The following is a 20,497-nucleotide window of genomic DNA, read 5'->3' as shown; positions in this document are numbered from 1 at the left end:
TTCTAGAATCATGAATCTATCCTGTAACACAGGGACAGATATTCCTGACTCGTTGATAATTTAACCTCATAGTCAGGAACTGCAATCTGACATCAACAGGGCCTTAAATGTTTCCCCAAAAGTGAGGCGCAATAAATCATATTCGAATACACATAATACGATGAATTGTGCATCAAACATCAAAAAGGATAGGTATGATACCCACTATCCATCTCAGGGACGTGCCAAACGCGCACGAGATATGTATAAACAGATACCCCCCATTAAAGATGATTACAAAGTAATACAGGTATAAAGCCCCTTATTAATCAAAAAATCCCTAGAACAATATATTTCGCTGATATATAGCATACCCTATAGTCAATATAGCATGTATTGCCCCAAACTAGGGCACAGTAGCAGATCCCATTGCAAATAAGATGTATAAAGGATTCAAATGGTATATATATCCCACCACATGTGATACCATTAAAAACACTTCCCCATTCACGGGCATGCTTCACCCAATATCCGTAGTAACATAATTGTCCCCCCTCCTTCCAATACGCATGTCTGCCAACGATCATCCGCTAGAGGTGCTATGGGTGAATTGCGCACGCGCGGGCGCCATGTTGGTGACCAGCTGTAGTGCATCTATTCTCACTGCATACACTGAAGGAAGTCAGATGTGTATTGCGCACGCATGAGCCCTCGTGCCTACGTCAGACCCGAGGTGCTGGCCGCGCCTCCTACCAGAGCGGCCTATAGTGTTATGCGCATAACGGAGTATGCCGATGATCGTCCACTAAAGGTGCTGTGGATATACTGCGCACGCGCGGGCGCCATGTTGGTGACCAGCTGTAGTGCGTCTACTCTCACTGCATCCACTGAATATAGTTAGATGTGTATTGCGCACGAACGAGCCCTCGTGCCTACATCAGATCTGAGGTGCTGGTTGTGCCTCCTGCCAGAACGGTCTAACGTATTACAGGCATAGCAGGGTATGTGCATGCGCATCTGTCCCAGCACTTAAATGTGAACGCAGCCAATATGTAATGTAAACCACTGTCAAATAGGCAGATGCACTATGCTGATGTGTCATATGGAATATAAATACATACGTTAGCAATAAAAAACGTGTTCATTAAGACCAAACTGACATTCTAAAGGTACATTTGTCCCATACATATACCAATTACATCAGAAGGTGGATCCTAGAGTAGACTACATCAGATATTATGTCACACCAAAAAATGCTAGGTACTTCATTAACAATGTCCACATATTGATGTATAGACATACATAAGATTTAGAGACAAAGGAGTGGGAGAGGGGGTGAGGAAGAAATTAAGGTAGGAATATATGATATGGTATAAATATAAATATAGAGAGGCATACAAAAGGTACTTGAATAGTAGTGATACTCATAATGGAAAAACAAGATATGTAGAAAGTACTTATACGTGATAGTCAATTTTGTTATAGTCATAACTATGTGCAGCTGATATTAGTAATACCCTATTAATTAAATGAAACAGCAGAAATTTTGTTGCTCATTGAGGCCTTTGGGAGTCAATGCACCCAATCTAAAAATCCATTGGCACTCCTTATGGAGTAGTAACCTATTCCAGTCACCCCCCCCCTCTGGTTTTTCCGAATAACCTCTAGTACACAGAAAGAGACTGTGTTCAAATTATTGGAGTGGTGCTCTCTCATGTGGCGGGCAAGAGGTGTGTCCCTCTTATGACGCATATCCCCAAGATGTTCGCCAATCCTTCTCCGCAGTTCCCTCTTGGTTTTACCTACATAGTTTTTTGGACAGGGGCAAGTTGCCATATACACTACCCCTTCTGTTTTGCAATTTGCAAAGTCTCTCATAAAAAAGACTTTCTCACTCACGCTGCCTGAAAAGCTCTTACATGGTCTTATCCAAGGACAAAATTTGCAACTTCCACATCTGAAAGTACCGCAAGTTTTTCGTTCAAGCCACGAACCCGGTCTTGTAGGCCGTCTATAAAAGCTATGGACCAGACGGTCCCGGAGCGACCGTTCCTTTCTGTAGGTGATACTGGGCCATTCGGAGATGAATCTATTTAAATTCGGATCCATCTCAAGAATGCTCCAATATTTCTGCAAAACTTTGGTTACCTCTCTTGCCCTACTATCAAAAGTACCAATAATTCTTGGCGGGCCATAGTTATCATCCTTTTTTGTCAGTGGATTTAATAACCTTTGTCTATCCTGACCATTAGCATGGAGAAAAGCAGTTTCAATAACTCTATCGGGGTACCCCCTATTCTTAAATCGATTCCTCAACTCGCAGGATTGATATAAGAACACTCCCTGACTGGAACAGTTCCTCCTGATACGCAGGAACTGTCCCTTGGGAATACCCTTTTTCAATGGGACTGGGTGGTGGCTTTCCCATCTGAGAAGACTGTTGGCTGAGGTCGGTTTTCGGAAGGTTCGTGTTGTAATAAATCCTTCCTTGTCCCTACCAATCATTAGATCCAAAAACGTAAGTTCATCTCCCCCAATTTCAGACGTAAATCTCATATTGATTTCCGTATGAATCTATGGAATTCATTCACCGTACCCGACCAAAGGAGGAATACGTCGTCGATAAATCTAGACCACAGCAAAATAAATGGGAACCACCATGCTTCCATACGCAACACCACAGTCTCCTCCCACCAGCCCAGGAAGAGGTTTAGTAAAAGGGAGACAGATAAGTAGAGAGTTGCAGTAGTCTAGGCGAGAATGAATCAGAGCAACAGAGTTTTTGCAGAGTCAAAGGTAAGAAAAGGTCGAATTCTAGAGATGTTTTTGAGGTGCAGGTGACATGAGTGAGTGATATTGGAAATTAATAAAAGATCTGAATCAGAAATAACCCCAAGATGGCGAGTTTGCTGCTTGGCAGTTATGGTAGAAATACACACAGAAATTGACATTTCAGGTTTAGGTAGGTTAGTAGTGGAGGGAAACATAAGGAGTTCAGCTTTTGACAAATTCAGTTTTCAATAGAAGGAGGACATAATGTTTGAGACAGCGGACAGAAATTCACTGGTATTTTGTAGTAATGCAGGAGTGATGTTAGGAGAAGAAGAGTATAAATGGGTGTCACTAGCATAGAGATGATACTGAAAACCGAATCTGCTGATGGTTTGTTCAATAGGGTCAGTATGCAAAGAAAAGAGGAGGAGGCCTAGGAATGAACCCCAAGGAAGCCTGACAGTAAGAGGAAAAGGGAGGGAAGAAGAGTCTGCAATTGATACACTGAAAGAATCATAGAATCATAGAATCATAGAATCATAGAATGGTAGAGTTGGAAGGGACCTCCTGGGTCATCTGGTCCAACCCCCTGCTCAAAGCAGGATTCACTAAATCATCTCAGACAGATGTCTGTCCAGCCTCTGTTTGAAGACGTCCATTGAAGGGGAACTCACCACCTCTCGTGGCAGCCTGTTCCACTCATTAATCACCCTAACTGTCAAAAAGTTTTTTCTAATATCTAATCTGTGTCTCCTCCCATTTAGTTTCATCCCATTGCTTCTAGTCTTTCCTTGTGCAAATGAGAATAAAGATGATCCTTCTACAATGTGACAGCCCTTGACATATTTGTAGACAGATATTAAGTCTCCTCTCAGTCTTCTTTTTTGCAAGCTAAACATTCCCAAATCCTGCAACCGTTCCTCATAGGACATGGTTTGCAGACCAGTCAACATTCTGGTCGCTCTTCTCTGAACTTGCTCCAGTTTGTCTATGTCTTTTTTAAAATGTGGTGCCCAAAACTGTACACAGTATTCCAGATGAGGTCTGACCAAAGAGGAGTAAAGACCGATAATGACTTCACGTGATCTAGACTGTATGCTTCTGTTAATACATCCCAGAATTGTATTTGCCTTTTTTGCTGCTGCATCACACTGTTGACTCATGTTCAGTCTATGATCTATTAGTATACCTAAGTCTTTTTCACATGTACTGTTGCTTAGCTCTATTCCTCCCATTCTGTATATGCTTTTTTCATTTTTATTGCCCAGATGTAGTACTTTGCATTTTTCCCTGTTAAAAACCATTCTGTTGGTTGCTGCCCACTGCTCCAGTTTATTTAGGTCTTTTTGAATCCTCTCTCTCTCTTCTCTAGCATTAGCTATCCCTCCTAGCTTTGTGTCATCAGCAAATTTAATCAGCTTACCCTCAATTCCTTCATCTAAATCATTGATAAAGATGTTGAACAATACAGGTCCCAGGACGGAGCCCTGTGGTACCCCACTTGAGACATTCATCCAGCTGGATGTGAAGCCATTTACAACCACCCTTTGAGTCCGATCACTAAGCCAGTTATGAATCCACCTAACAGTTGCCTGGTCCATTGCATACTTGGTCATTTTTTCAATAAGGATGGTGTGAGATACTTTGTCAAATGCTTTGCTGAAGTCAAGATATACTATATCTACAGCATTTCCCTGATCCACCCAGTCAGTGATTCTGTCATAGAAGGAAATTAAGTTAGTCTGACATGACTTGTTAGTTACAAACCCATGCTGACTCTGGTTAATCACTTCATTCTTATCCATGTACTTACATACATGTTGTTTAATAATTTGTTCAAAGATCTTTCCTGGTATAGAAGTCAGACTCACCGGCCTATAGTTCCCTGGGTCCACCTTCTTCCCCTTTTTGAAGATAGGAACAACATTTGCTCTTCTCCAGTCTTCTGGGACTTCTCCTGTTCTCCAAGAATTTTCAAAGATTATGGAGAGTGGTTCTAAAATTTCTTCTACGATCTCCTTCAGTACTCTGGGGTGTAATTCATCTGGACCTGGAGACTTGAACTCATTTATGTTAGCTAAATATTCCCTCACAATCTTTCGGTTTACAGATAACTTGGATTCCTCTATTCCTTTAAAAGGACAGTGAAGATCAGTTGATGTTACATTTTCTTTCTGAGAGAAAACAGATGCAAAATAGGAATTAAAAAGTTCGGCCTTCTCAACATCCTCTCTTACCATTTCTCCATTTTCATCCTGTAAAAATCCTATAGCATCTTTGACTTTTCTTTTACTTTTGACATACCCCCAAAATCCTTTTTTATTGCTTTTGACATCTCTTGCAAGCCTTAATTCATTGTCAGCTTTAGCTAACCTGATACGTGCCCTACAGGATCTGCAGACTGCATTATAATCTTCTTTAGATATGCCTCCCTCTTTCCATTTAATAAACATTTCTTTCTTTCTTTTTAGCATGTGTTTAAGTTCTGTGTTCATCCATCCTGGTTTCCTTAAATGCTTCCCATTCTTCCTACTTTTCGGGATTGTTAACGATTGTGCTTTGAGAATCTCATTTTTAAAAATTTCCCATCCTTCCTGGACATTTTTGTCCTTAAGGACATCCAGCCATTGGATCCCTCCTATTCTCTTTCTGAGTCTCTTAAAATCTGCCTTTCTAAAATCTAACCTTGAAGTTTGAGTCTTCACATGTCTTCCTCCTCTAGTTATCCAAAATTCTATAATAGCATGATCGCTGCCTCCTAGGGTCCCAGCCACCTTTACCTCCTCAACCATTTCCTCCCTGTTTATAAGGATTAGATCCAAAGTAGCAGATCCCCTTGTTTTCTCCCCTACCTTTTGGAAGATAAAGTTGTCAGCAAGAGAGGATAAGAATTTGCTTGACCTGTTAGTTTTACTTGAGAGAGATTCCCAACAAATGTCTGGATAGTTGAAATCTCCCATGACCACTACGTCATATTTTTTGGAGAACTTGGTCATTTGATACATAAAGAGTTCATCCATATCTTCAGCTTGCCCAGGTGGCCTGTAGTAAATGCCTACAATGGTGTCCTTTCCGTTGTTCTCTCCTTGTATTCTTACCCAAACAGTTTCCACAGAACTCCCAGTCTCTGAAGCTTCAATCTCTGTGCAGATATACGCTTTTCTAACATACAATGCAACACCTCCTCCTCGTTTATCAAGTCTGTTTCTTGCAAATAAGTTGTATCCTTTTAGCCTTTTATTCCAATCATGTGTATCGTCCCACCAAGTTTCAGTGATTCCAATGACATCATATTCCTTTTGCTGCATTAGTAGTTCCAATTCTCCTTGTTTGTTGCCCATGCTTTGTGCATTTGTATAAAAACATTTTAGTTTGTGATTGGTTTCTCTTCCTCCCATATTTTTATTATTTAAATTGTTTTGTCTTTGTTCTTCTTTTCCACTTCCAGTAGCAGAGATCTCAATAGTATTTGTCAGCTGTATGGCTTTTTCTGGCCTTTTGCTTCCCTTCCCACATTGTTCTAGTTTAAAGCTCTTCTGATGAGTGTAGCAAGGCGACTTCCAAATACATGTTTTCCAGTCTTCGTAAGGTGCACCCCATCTCTAGCAAGTAGTCCATCGTATAGGTAATTCATTCCGTGATCCAGAAATCCAAATCCTTGTTGACGGCACCATCGACGTAGCCAGTTGTTCACCTGTAGAATCTGATTCCACCTCATTGTTCCATGGCCATCCACTGGGAGGATGGATGAGAAGACCACCTGCGCTCCCAATTCTTTCACTTTCTTGCCTAAGTCTTCAAAGTCACTGCAGATGGTTTCCAGGTCCTTTCTTGCGGTGTCATTTGTCCCCACATGTATTAGCAGGAATGGGTAGTGATCTGTAGGTCTGAAGAGTCTTGATATCCTGTCAGACACATCTTTAATTTTTGCTCCTGGAAGACAGCACATTTCTCTTGAGGTTATGTCTGGTCTGCAGATAGCGGCCTCTGTTCCTCTTAACAGGGAATCCCCCATAACCACCACTCTCCGTTTTTTCTTCACAACATTCTTCTTTCTCCATCCAGGAGGATTCTGAGGGCTTACAAGGTTATTCATTGCTGGCAAAGTCTTATTTTGCTGTATTTCTTCATGGTTCTCCTGCGTGAGAGCCTGGTACTGGTTCCTGAGCAGTATGGGTGCTGACTGCCTCTCGATCCTCCTGCTTCTGTGGGTCACATGCTTCCATTCCTCTGTTTCGTCAGGTGCAGTTCGAATTTCTTCTCTTTCTGAATCATGAAGAGATAATTCTGCTCTGTCTAAGAACTCTTCACCTTCCTTAATGATTTTCAAGGTAGTTAACCTCTCTTCTAGATTTCGCAACTTTTCCTCCAACAGGGACACAAGCTTGCATTTCTGGCATGTGAAGTTTGGCTTTTCCACTGGCAAGTCTGTGAACATGTAGCAGGATATGCAGCTCACCAAATGGCTCCTGGACTCTTCCATGTTCTTATTGTTAATGTTCTGAAAACAGTGAAAAAAGCTTAAAAAAAAGCTTCAAAATGCGCGCGGTTTACCGATGTCCTCTTTTCAGCTCCAACAGCCAAAATCCAGTGTTCTTTGAGCTCGCGGAGACTCTTCACTTACCCCAAAATGCAGTGGGAATATGCAAATTATCTCCTCAGGGCTCCTCCCCTGGTTTACCGATGTCCTCTTTTCAGCTCCAACAGCCAAAATCCAGTGTTCTTTGAGCTCACGGAGACTCTTCACTTACCCCAAAATGCAGTGGGAATATGCAAATTATCTCCTCAGGACTCCTCCCCTGGTTTGAGCGGTCAGAGAGGTAGCAGGAGACCCAAGAGAGAATGGAGTCCTTAAAGCAGAGCGGTAGGAGGAGACCCAAGAGAGAATGGAGTCCTTAAAGCCGATAGAGCATAGCATAGTGAGGAGGAGCTGGTGGTCTACAGTGTCAAATGCAGCAGAGAGATCAAGGAAAATCAGCAGGAAGTAGTGACCATTAGATTTTGCTTTTAGTAGATTATTAGAAACTTTAGTAAGGGCAGTTTCTGTGAAGTGTAAAGAGTGGAAGCCAGATTGTAAAGAGTCAAGAAGGGAGTTATCTGAAAGATAGTGGATCAGATGAGAGTGGACCAACCATTCCAGGAGTTTAGAGATAAAGGAGAGATTAGAGACGGGTCTGTAGTTGGTAGCATAGTTCTGGTCAAGAATGTTTTTTTAGTAATGGGTTTATGAAGGCGTGGTCGAAGGAGGGAAAGATTGTGGAAAAAAGAGAGAGAGGTTAAATATTTCAATTTGGTAGGTGGTGACATACAGGGAGAGAGACTGAAGAAGATGACAGGGAATAGGGCTACTGTTGCATGTAGTAGGACATGAAGAAGCGACAAGCCTGGTAACCTCTTCTATGACTGGTTCAAAGACGAAAAGTGAACTTGGTGAAGTGCGGGAGGGAAGAGGAGTCATGATATTGGGGTATTGGGAGACAATTTTCTGTCTGATATGATCATTTTTTTCTTTGAAATAATTGGTCAGATTGTCAGCACTGAGGTTGGTGATCAGGGCCTGCACTTTAGGACTGGGGAGGGAGTGAAAGTGTGAAATAGTCGTTCAGGATTGTTGAATAGTAAGATGATAAAGGTGTTATTATAGGCTTGTTTGGAGAGGTTAATGGCAGAGCAATATGTTTTAAGCATAAACTTATAATGGATGAAATCTTTGGCCAAAGAGAAATTTTTTCACAAACTTTTGGCATACCTGGAACACTGCTGGAGAAAATAAGAAAACATGTTTTCAGCATGTGCCACTGTTGCTGCCATCTGTGCCAAGTTGTTCTGTGTGTAGGGGCTGCAGCTTTATCAAGGGCACTTTCAATGTTTTATTGTAAGGAGTAGAAAAGAAGGCTGTGGTCAGAAAAAGGGGAGTTAGTAAGATCATGCACTGAGCACAGCTGGGAGAAGATGAGGTTCAGTGTATTCCAATTCTCATGTGTACGAGAGTTGGTAAGCTGCGAAAAGCCTAGAGAGGAGGTTGGAGATAAAAGATGAGTGACAGATGTGGAAAGCAGATTATCATTTGGAATTTTAAAGTCACTCAAGATGAGAGTGGGAATGTCACAGTATAGGAAGTGAGGAAACCAGGTGGCAAAGTGATACAGGAACAGGGGAGATTGGCCCAGAGAGCTGTACACAACTACAGCTACAATTATCAGGGAGAAGGGGTGAAAAAGTCTGACTGTGTGGACCTCAAAAGAAGGGAAGATACGAGGGCGTTCATTAAAGATTTCCCCTGACTCACTTCCTGTGGACTGAGGGCAATGAAACTTGGCACAGTTATTAGTCCTTCTCTACATACGTAGGTGCCACCTAGGGACATACACTTCTCCCATCTCTTTAAACAACTGTAAACACCTCGCTTGTAGAAGTTGACAGGTTGCTCCAAAAGCCACGTTTTAACTTTGGAAATCAGGGTCTCATCATCTGCAAAATGCTTGCTCTTCAAAAATAACTTAATTTTTGGAAAGAGGTGGAAGTCCGATGGTGCGAGGTCGCGTGAATAAGGGGGATGCGGTATAATTTCAAAGCCACAGTAGCATGCTTCCATTTGGGCAACATGTGTGTTGTGAACTGGTGCATTGTCTTGCAGAAGGCGGACACCTTTGGTGAGCATGCCACGGCTCTTGGTTTTGATGGCCTCCTGCAATTTCCGCAGCAGTGAAGCATAGTATGCCCCAGTGATCATGGTACCCTTTGCAAGGAAATCCATTAATACTACCCCGTGCTGGTCCCAAAATACTATGAGCATGACCTTGCCTGCCGAAGGTTGGGCACGTGCCTTCTTTGGAGGGGGTGAGTCATGATGCTTCCATTGCATCAACTGGACTTTAGTCTCAGGATCATAGTGATGGACCCAGCTTTCATCCTGTGTGATCAGTCTGTTGAAAAGGTCCTCCTGGTCAATAGAGCCTGAGAGCATTCGACTCGTTCCTGCTTCTGGAAAGGTGTGAGCAGCCAGGGAACCCAGCGAGTGGATACTTTATGCATGTGAAGATGGTCTTGGATGATTTTTTCCATGGACCCCACACTAATCTTGACATTTAGGTGGCGAATGGTTACACGGCGATTTTCCAAAATGGCGACCTCCACTTGCTGGATGGTGTGTTCATCAATAGCAGAGTGGGGTCGCCCTGGAATTGGAGCTGTGAGCACCGAAGTCCGGTCACATTTCAATTGACGATGCCAGGTCTTGACTACATCTTATGATGGGGAATCATCAGCATAAATCTCTTTCATCTCATCGAATGTCTCCTTTGGTGTGCGGCCTTTCAAGTAAAGGAACTTGATGCCTGCTCTGTATTCCACTATTATCAAACCTCACACCACTTCAGCACCTGTAAAATCAAGACTGTTATCAGTTCTGAGTTGCAAATTGGAACGTAACCTATAGAGACTTATATCACACATGTGAAGTTTCAGCGTCCGGTGATAAATAGAAGTGGGTCAGGGGAAATCTTTAATGAATGCCCCTCGTAAGTGAAGGTACTGGGGAGATAACCTGAAAGGCCCATTGCAAAGCAACACCTCCACTTTTTCTGTTCTCAGGTCTAGGGGTATGCGAAAAATGTAAGCCACCATATAAGAGAGCAGCAACGGAGGTGGTGACTGAGTGCTGGATTGAACTTTCAGTAAGAGCCAGAAGGTTAAAAGAATTTGAAAGGAAAAATTCATGAATGTAGGGGAGTTTGCTAGACACTGATTAGACATTCCAGAGGGCACAGTGAAAGGAAAAAGGAAAAGGCATGCACTGAATGTTAATGAGATTAGCAAAGTTTCTGTGTACAGCAGAGAAGGAATTAAATTGACAAATAGAAGGCTGGTCTGGGTTTGGGTAGATGTCTCCTGCAACTAGGAAAAGGAGAATAGAGAGAGTGAGTAGACGATTCAATTATTTGTAAGCGCGTCTCTTGAGTTGTACAATGGGAGTGGTTGGATTTTTGTGATTTAAGAATGTGAAAAGAGCATGTGAGCTGTACATAAGAGAGGGGAGGAGACAGGGACTGATATGTTTGGAGTGCACAGAGCGTGTGAAAGGGTGGTAAATTTGAAAAAATGCAGAAGCTAGATCATAGATGAAGCTAACAGATATAGTGGTAAATCCATCCTGCTGCAGAACTGAACTAGAAACAAGTTTATTTGAGCATCTTACATGGCTTGCCTGTTTCTTGCATTGCCAAACTGCCTTGTTAATCTGCCTTGCATTTTGACAAATAAGAAACTTCAACAAAATCAGCACAATTGCCCCCCTGTGTGTTCTTTTTTTCCCCTTTGTGTTGCTGATTGCTTATGATTGGTCAAGATCATGTGGCAAAAAGTCACTATTCCATGATATGGCCAGTTTAACACGCTCAACATTTTGCTTTTATTTTATTCCCGCTGCGTCTCAGAGTATTCCTTTTTTTTATCAACTATATCAGCTACATGGTACCAGAGATATGGGCTTCTTCAAAAAGCGTCCAATATGCTAATTGTTATAATCTTTACAAAGGGGGTGTTGTTCACAGGATTCTCTGCAGCAATATCTTTAGGCTGATCTGCATAGGTAATGTATCCTCCTTGATAAAGACCATACAAAAATTAGCATATTGGTTGCATTAAATAAAAAAGCCCACATCGTTGGAACTGTATGGTGGATTTTTAAAAATAAAAAAACTGAATATTGATTAGAACAGGAGGAATAAATAAAGAAACCCATAAACTAAAATTCAGCTCAGAAAACTCTCGGTTAGGTAATCAGATAAATTGTACAGTCAGGATTTGTATCTATAATGTGGGCACATAAAGGGCAGTTTCACGAGAAGCATTTTTGGCAACATATCACTGCAGTTTTTGACACTGTGTTTTTTCATTTCTAGCTAGAGCCAGTAGATCCAGCATTGAGAAGAATGATTACTTTCTTTATATTTCCCATTTCTTTTAAATCCATTTCAGGCTTTGGCTGAAAAAAATGCATAAAAACTGCTGCATTTTTCCAACTGTGACCAGGGACGAAAATATAGTGAGTGCAATGGTTGCAGTCAGAACCAGGCTGTGGAACCAAAAGGGGCCCAGAAAGTCCCTTAGGCAATTTGCAAAACTTCTCCTATCCATTATAATGTTAAAAATGCACATGGAGGCGATCTCTTTGTGTTGTTCATGATTGTCATGGACCCATAGACTTTTATGTGTAATTTTGATCGTGGCTTAGCTTAAAAATGGACATGTCTCTGTTTTTTTTTGTGCACACACAACACGTTAAAAAACATGAACATGTGAACAGCCCCATAAACTATAATGGACACATATTCTATCCACAAAAAAACACAGATCACGTATGTGGAAAACAGACTTCTGAATGAGGCCTAGGGCCTAGTTCACACTTTTCAATGATGGAATGGTATCCAACTCAGAAAATGTCAGGGTGGTTTCCTACATAGACTTCTAGCCTACAAAAAGAACCTACCATAAAGGAAAATAAATATATATATATTTAGATAGATATACTTTTATATATATATATATATATATATATATATATATATATATGCATTCCCTTTTATACAGGATAATAAAATACATATACACACAAGAAGCTTTCAGTTATACTTCTCCCTTTGGGATACTTTGACATGTACTGAGTTGGAGCTATTTCTTCTTCACAAAAAATGTCGGCATGATGGGAGCCATTCCTAGAACCACTTCTTTAAAGAGAACTTGTCACCGGGTCAAAAGTGGACAGTTTGGTCTCCTATTTCTCTCTCACTCAGCCCTGAGTTTTCTAGGTTTTGTTTTTATGAACCCACCCTACAGTCCAGAGATTTGGGCCTTTTCATGAACAGCCAGTTTTTATGATCTTTACGAGGAGGCGGGGCTCACAGGGTAATAATAGGACAAAGACACGCCCACAAAGAATCAAATGAGCCACGCCCCCTTCTAAAAATCATCAAAAATTTAAATAAATAAAAAGTGCCATATTTCTGGAACTGTAGGTTGGATTCCTATAAAGAAAAACCATGGAATAAGCAGGGGAGCAGCAGGACTATAATAAGAGCACAAACTGCCCACAGCCGACCTGGGGACAGCCGGTCCTCTGTACTGTGAGATTATTGCGTGTGGCCAGTATTTTCAGCTAGAAGACTGCGCAGAACACACAGCCCACTAGAGGGCAGTCATCACCATCATGCGCATAAGAATACAGAAGGAAATCAAATCCAGTCCGCCCAGCACTAGCTTGTCCCTCACACTGTACACAATTCAGCGGGCGAGCTGCGTCCCGCCTCCGGCTATCTTCTGGGAGTCAACATGACTGCAGGAAGCACAACATAGAGAGACTGAATGACACACAGCAGTAGCGGCAGCAGCAGACAGCGCGAGTGCAGCCTGCAGAGGACCCCGAGCCGAGACTGGTGCGGCGGCTGCAGCCTGTGTGTGCTGGGATCAGGCGAGTGCACTGGGTGCAGGCTGCTCTGGGTGGCCTCCAGAGAGATGCTGCTGTGACATTCACTCATGCGCTCAGCTGCCCCTCAGGATGTGAGTGCTGGACGGAGCCTGCAGGTCCCTGGAAGTTATTACATGGATTCAAATGAACGGGGAAGTCCAACATCACAGCCTTATTTGGGGAAGCCTGTGAGTAGATTACATAATTCATGGCTGTGTGTAGTGTGTGCTGAGTGCACAGGACTGCTGGGCTGTCTAGGTAGTGGAGCATATGTGTATATATACATGTATATATCTACAATGCTGTGGTCTTGTGCGTGTATATATATATATATATATATATATATATATATATATATATCATACAACGCTGTGTTCGTGTGTGTATTCATATATAATGGATGTATGTACAATGTTGTGTGTATGTATATATAGTGTATGTACGTACGTACAATGCTGTGTGATATTATACATAAAGTGGTGTATATAATAAATATGTATGTGTATGTATGTCTATATATATATATATATATATATATATATATATATATATATATATATATATATATATATATATAATAATCACACACAACATTATACATACACAAAATGTGTATGGATGTATTTATATGTACTATATGGTTGGCCTTTATGTTATAGTGTGTTGTGCTGGGGTTGCAGTAACTTACCCTTGGAGGTAATAATTTTTGGAAATTTTTCAACTGGAGCAATAATCCTATAAATGTCACATGCCATTTCTGAACTAGGCAAAGTATTTTTTTGTGAAAGTATATATGTATTACATATTCCTTATCCATTAGTCTCCTGGCTGGCATACAGGGACCACTTAGTTGGTATACATGCCTCTATTTCTCGGCTTCTCATACCTCCTATAATTTGTATCTCTTCACGTTCTCTCCTTTTTTTTATTATTAGTTATAAAGTTTTGCATTGCACACGGGAAACCCACATGTGTTTGTATTGCAGCATAAAGAAGGGAATGTCCCTTGAAATCTGATAATGAAAACACCTATAGGAGGGAAATTACAGTAAATGTACAGAAGTCCACTGAAAGAAGAGGAGGGGGATCCACAGCTTGAAGAATGAGAGAGCATCTCCGAGACCCAGCGCTCACAACTAAAGTGTAACGCTTGCCGACGGTTTCTGAGACGTGGGTAGGGTTAGATTTATTCTATTTTTCTATTTAGATTTCTTCTTCACCACTGGTTTTCATCATTGGATGATATGGCTCATCATAGGAGAGGAGGCTATGACCATCGGGACATTGTGGTGAAATACATCCATTATAAGCTGTCACAGAGGGGCTATGAATGGGAAGAAGGAAGACAGGTATCTTCTGGCCTCCCAGCTGCTTCTGCTGCTAACAATAATCTTACTAACGACGGAGAGGTGTCTGCCTTACCTGTTGGTCCAGCTGGTCAACCTCTTGCTTCAGATTTGCCTGCTGCTTCCTCTTCAGATAATGAATCTCCAAGTAATTCTCCAGTTCCACTTCTCGACAATGCACCTGCTGCTCCCAGAAGCTGTACATCTGCTGCATCCCCCATCCCTTCACCACAGGCAGACATGGATGTTGCCCAGAGAGAAGGAGATGTTGAAGAAAATGCTGGTCAACCACTAGATGAAGATAATGCTGAAGATGGCCCATTACAACCTGTTCCCCCAGCATTATTCCAGACACTGAGTCGAGCAGGAGATGAGTTCTCCAATTTGTACCAGCAAGACTTCAGACATATCTCAGGGCTCCTCCACCTAACCCCATCCACAGTCCGTCTTCGTTTTGCCGCAGTGGTGGAGGAGCTGTTTCATGATGGGGTTAATTGGGGCAGAATTGTGGCTTTCTTTGAGTTTGGAGGAGTCATGTGTGTAGAGAGTGTGAATCGTGAGATGTCTCCTTTGGTGGATTCCATTGCTGGATGGATGACGGATTACCTGAATAGACATCTACAGAACTGGATCCAAGAGCAGGGAGGATGGGTATGTTACACATTCTGTCTGTCTTATGTGGCATGTGTTCTTGCTGTTTTTACTGTTTGTTTTGCCTGAGTAAAATATTTTGCTCAATATAAATGGGATTTTAAAAGCGTAGACTTTAAATCTGGTTGTAGTCATGTAACTGAGGAGTTAGTATCAGTGGTAATACAAGTAGTATTTTCTCCTTGTGGGGTCCGAGTTCTGAGTGCTCCACTGACCACAAAATCCTGTACAGAAGAGCACAGCTCAGCAGGCTGAAGCGATCAGAAAGGTGAACGAAGTCTGGAGCATCTTTTCTACTAACTCTGTGTTGTGGGGTTCCCCTTTTTTTCTGTTTTAGAAACTTATGAATAAATTGACAACTGGGTGTTACTAGTTAGGTGGCTGCACCTACACAGTTTTACACAGTCCAATCAGTAATGTCAGTCAGTGCCAGACAGTGTAGGGACACGCCCCCATCCGGTTGTCAGTTTATTCATACATTCCTAGGAGGAAAAAACAAAGGAATGGCACATGGAGGGGAGATATATCAAACTAAATGCATCAGAATTCTGGTGCAATTTGTGCCATGAAATTGTCTTTCGTGAATTGCACTATATTTGTTGTAAAGAGATGTGGCTTGCTGGAAAGGGGCGTAGTATAAAATGTGACACCGTGCACCAAATTTTTGGCAAAAATCTATACCACAAAATAAGCCAACTTTAAACCTAAGCAAGACTGTCTAAATGTGGCCACATTTATCAAACAGTATGAACTACTATGATAAATATGGGGAATTTTAAGTTTAAGATTTAGACCATTATTAGTAAATAAGCCCCAAAGTAATGAAGAAAAGAGGCTCCAGAATTGGGTTATTATGAGAAATACAAGTATTTGCTGTAAAACAAATTATAGGAGTTATGACATTTTAGGCCCAGGTCAAAGGGCATATGAAAAATCATCCATTCTTCATCCAGAAAAAATTGGCAATTTTTTTTTATCAGTATTGTAATTATAATAATAATAATGCAATTTATTCCATGGTGCTTTACATGTGAAAAGAGGTATACATAGTATAAAACAATTACAGTAATCTTGGAACAAAAACAAGTCAGCAACTGGTACAGGAGGAGAGGACCCTGCTCGCGAGGGCTCACAAACTATAAGGGATGGCTGAGGGTAGAGCTGGTTGTGGAACAAGGATTACTGCAGGTTGTAGGCTTGTCGGAAGAGGTGGGTCTTCAGGTTCCTTTTGAAGGTTTCCACGGTAGGCGAGAGTCTAATATGTTGGTAGAGAGTTCCAGAGTAGGGGGGATGCACGGGAGAAGTCTTGTATGCGATTGTGTGAAGAGGAGATAAGAGGGGAGTAGAGAAGGAGATCTTGTGCGGATCGGAGGTTGCGTGCAGGTAAGTACCGGGACACTAGGTCACAGATATATGGAGGGCTCTTTTCACATGCCTGTATGATAATTTCACATGGTTCCTTATGATATCCATTTAAAACATCCATACTTAATTTTTTTTTAATTGTTCTGCATGTGAAAATGTTTTACTGTATTCTGCCTTTGACTTGCAGTGGTGTGTGCGGTCCATTTGGCATGTGGATAGACAGTCCACCTTTCTAAATGAGTCCTTACTGTTTAAAATTTTATACAAAATCAAGTAATTTTTTTAGAGCCTAAAACTCTATTTGGTTTGTGAATTTAACAGTACTGGTCTTTGCAGATTACTGATCCAACAATAAGTGCGTCAGTTTACAAAAAAAATTAGGATTCAAATGACCCCAAATAATAATCAAAAGGGTGCACACATCTTAATACATATAGGCAATGTGTGACATACTACAAACAGTTGCACTACCATCTATATTTCATTCTGGATATTGTGTATTAAAAAAAAAAAAAAAAAAAAAGTGAAACTCGCGAAAAAATTTGCCATAAATAACTTTTGTTGTTAAAACACTCCCCTCAGACACTCCCCTTTTCAGAAAATGCTGTTTAAATGGAGTCTGTCATCAGGTTTTTGCCACCTAATCTGGGAGCAACGTAATGTAGACACAGAAGCTGTTTCCGCTGCCAGTGATGTCACTTACTGGGCTGTTTGCGGTAGTTTGGATAAAAGGTATTTTATCAGCTGGAGATTACTAGATAACAAGTAAACCTGCTGCCAGGTAATCCCCCGTATTCATGAGCTCTGTATAACCCCGTCCCCACCACTGATTGCACAGTGTACACAGAAAGCTGCCAATCAGTGGTGACGGCAGGGTTATACAGAGCTCAGCATTCAGGGAACTGGTAGATAGCAGATAAAACAGTGATTTTATCAAAACCACAGAAAGCAGTGCCGTAAGTGACACATCACTGGAATCGCGGTTTCTGCCCCTAAATTATACTGCAGTAAGATAGGGGGGGATAGCAAAAGCTGGTGATGAATCCCCTTTTAACATTTCTCTAATGTATATTACACTTTTTTTTTTGTGTGTGCATATACTGTAACTTGATGGGTTTGTTCCATAGAGTCTTAGAATTAGAAACTTATGGGAAATCTTAGAACTGGAGACATTTACTGATAATATGAGTGAAGAAATAGTCTTACTAGGTAATAAGATGCCATAAAATGCTACCAATGCTAAGTCTTCCTTGCTGTTATGATTTATTAGAGGGCTCCTCCTAGATTTGGCAGGATGAGTTTGTTTTGTTGTGTATTGATCCTTTTTTTTTAAATGGACTTGGATCACTTGCTATATGATATAGTGTTTGACTGGAAGTTTACTGTTTGATGAAGAATATAGATATTTACTCGCCTATAGAGGAAGGTTCCAATTCATTATTGCATTTGTGCCTTTTTTGTCTAGTTTTTGCTGTTCTTTGCCTGTTTTTTATTTGTGCCTGATTCTTCTTTTAAATTGAATCTCTTTTAGTCTATGTTATGTGTTTGCCTGTTTTGTTTATTTTTTTAAATGTTTGCCAATGTGGTCGGGGTTTGAGATTTATAGATATTTTCGGCTTATTCATCATTTGCGACTTTTTTTAAAAGTCGTAAAATATTTGTGCAAATGTACTCTCCTGGAGTGACTTTATACATGTTTTTGAATGTTTGTGCAAATTTTGCATAATTTTAGCGCAAAATGCAACTTTTTTTGCAACTACAAAGTAGCCAAAAAGAGCTTTTTTTTTTTTTTTTTTTTATTTTGCGTAAAATTCTTGACACATGCTATTTTGAGGAATTTGGTGCAAAAAAATAAAAATGAAAAAGATCAATGAATACCACAAATAAAAAAATAAAAAATAAAAAATGTTGAATTGGGCCTGAAGTGTTCCATTTGTTGGATTATTATACAAATTGATGTTATATCTGATGAAGCTCATCTGTTGGATGTTATAAGAGGCAGCTGTCATCTATTTATCTCTTACCCCCTATATTTCAGAAGGAGGTCACAACACCTTACATACAGGTAAGGTACTTGTCTCCTGATATATTTAGCAGTGATAATATTTATATACAAGTTATGCGTCAACAACCATTTTTATAAAAGTTTGCAATAATGTAAATTTCAGGCTCAGGGACAATTTTTAGCTGATACTTTACTTTTTCCGGTTGCTGTGTATTCATGTTTGTGGTGCTGCCTATTTGATTGCTGGACAATTAAAGCTTTTAGGCTTTTAGCCCTTGAACTTGTCTACTTGGCTCACAAATTCCACAGTTTTTTTTTGTCCATCTTTGAACTGCATCTCAGCAGTGACCATGGAGAAATTGGAAGTCTTTTTATGATAAAGCAATACTTTGATAGGAGGACAATTCTGCTCATACCACACACTAACTTTATCATAAACGTAAGAAAAAAAATCTACTTAATAATTTTCACTCCAGTCTTGAGGACCAGCAACCTTTGGGATACCTGTTCTCTCCTCTAGCCATTCTACTGTGAGAGATACCTCCAGATCTCCAGGAACACCAGTTAGTTTCTAGGTAGCCACTGCCTAAGTACAATACTTACTAAAAGTCTAAGATCCCTTAATGGGGTATTTTCATGTTTTCTCTTAAGCAGAAAGATGAGATTAGCAGACTTGCTCTGAAAAGCTGTAGGCTGGTGATTTATATCTGCATCTCTTCAGTGATGAGAGGATAGACAGGAGGGAGATGAGCAGCTTACTGCTGTAGAGAAATCAGTGGGCCGAGAGAGCTGACTGGGATGTTAAGAGTTAACCTTTCTCCTTGAATGTAACTACTGTGCACACTGGGTCAGGGTCTGGAGACCAAGCCCCATGGAAACTAGGTGCACTATAAAAGATAAAAGCTCTTGTAGGAGAATGACAGCAGATAGAAAAAGCAAGTTAATTGCAAATTCGCTTATTTTCATGCTGTCAAACTAATTAAAGCAGTTTAAGAACTAGAGAATGCCCCTTTAAATGGAAACTCCGTTTTTAAGTTTCCCTTCAAGGAATATTTGCTTTTGCTATGTTTTGTTTTGTTTGTGTGCAATATATTTTAGTAGTTTTAGGGCATCTTTCCACCTACATTTTTATTTTTTTTTTCTGAAGGTGAAGGTTACAAAAAGTGCTTTGTTCTTCCGTCATCACAGACATTTCTCCTGTTAGCAAAGAAAACTCTCATTGATTATTCTTTCCTCACAAGGGAGCAGCTTGCCATTCTGAACGTCAAAATAATGTAGACAATTGCCGAATTGCTTCCTCCTCTTTCCAATAATGTGCATTAGAACAAGCTTGATATGTGGCTCTTCTATTCCAGTCAGATCGGTTGGACGTTAATAGGGACAAGCTGTGCTGAAATAAATCTTATTAACCTGTCAATTCACTAAGAAGAAATACCTTTCTAAAATCTAATTGTACCATCTGAGCAGGCATGCAGTGTCATCGTGAGATCAGCAGATCCTCCAGGTTTGATCTCCATTCAAATGTTTCCAAACCAGTCTCTGTTACCACTACAACTAGACCACTGGTGAAAACTGAGATTTATTTTTCTATGTTGAGAACATTTTTCCTAATCTGATTTTAGCAAAGTACTAAAGGAAAGATTTTAAAAGCAGGAGTTAAATGCGAAAAATGTATGGAGATGTAGAGGCCTCCTAATTAATTTTTTAAGTCTCTTCTTAATCCATACTATTGAAAGACAGATCCTAAAGCCTGCCCATGGGCTGACATAGATTTGCACTATAATTTATGCTACTTTCTGCTGTAAATTTAAAGTAGATTTGTTGATCTCTGGAGGTCACCTTCCCTTCCAATGATCCGGCCTACATTTTGTAGGTGTGTTGATAATGGAGAAAAATATAGAAAGCACTCATGAT

The 20,497-nt window shown here is 40.6% G+C and overlaps 1 protein-coding gene across 1 annotated transcript in view; it reads left to right on the top strand.

The window, feature by feature from the left end:
* Nucleotides 1–12,948: 12,948 nt before the first annotated feature.
* The window catches only part of BCL2 (BCL2 apoptosis regulator), a 238,090-nt gene continuing 230,541 nt past the window's right edge, over nucleotides 12,949–20,497 (top strand). Inside the window, exons 1-2 of the mRNA XM_073678669.1 lie at nucleotides 12,949–13,404; nucleotides 14,203–15,213. Of these exons, the coding sequence (XP_073534770.1) occupies nucleotides 14,461–15,213 (753 nt within the window). The 5' untranslated portion in view covers nucleotides 12,949–13,404; nucleotides 14,203–14,460. The remainder of the gene's footprint in view (nucleotides 13,405–14,202; nucleotides 15,214–20,497) is intronic.

Source organism: Phyllobates terribilis, unplaced genomic scaffold, assembly GCF_046119375.1.
Source record: "Phyllobates terribilis strain yellow unplaced genomic scaffold, ASM4611937v1 Scaffold_4__5_contigs__length_816908805, whole genome shotgun sequence".
Taxonomy (NCBI): Eukaryota; Metazoa; Chordata; class Amphibia; order Anura; family Dendrobatidae; genus Phyllobates; species Phyllobates terribilis.
This window is presented reverse-complemented; position numbering and strand designations above follow the sequence as displayed.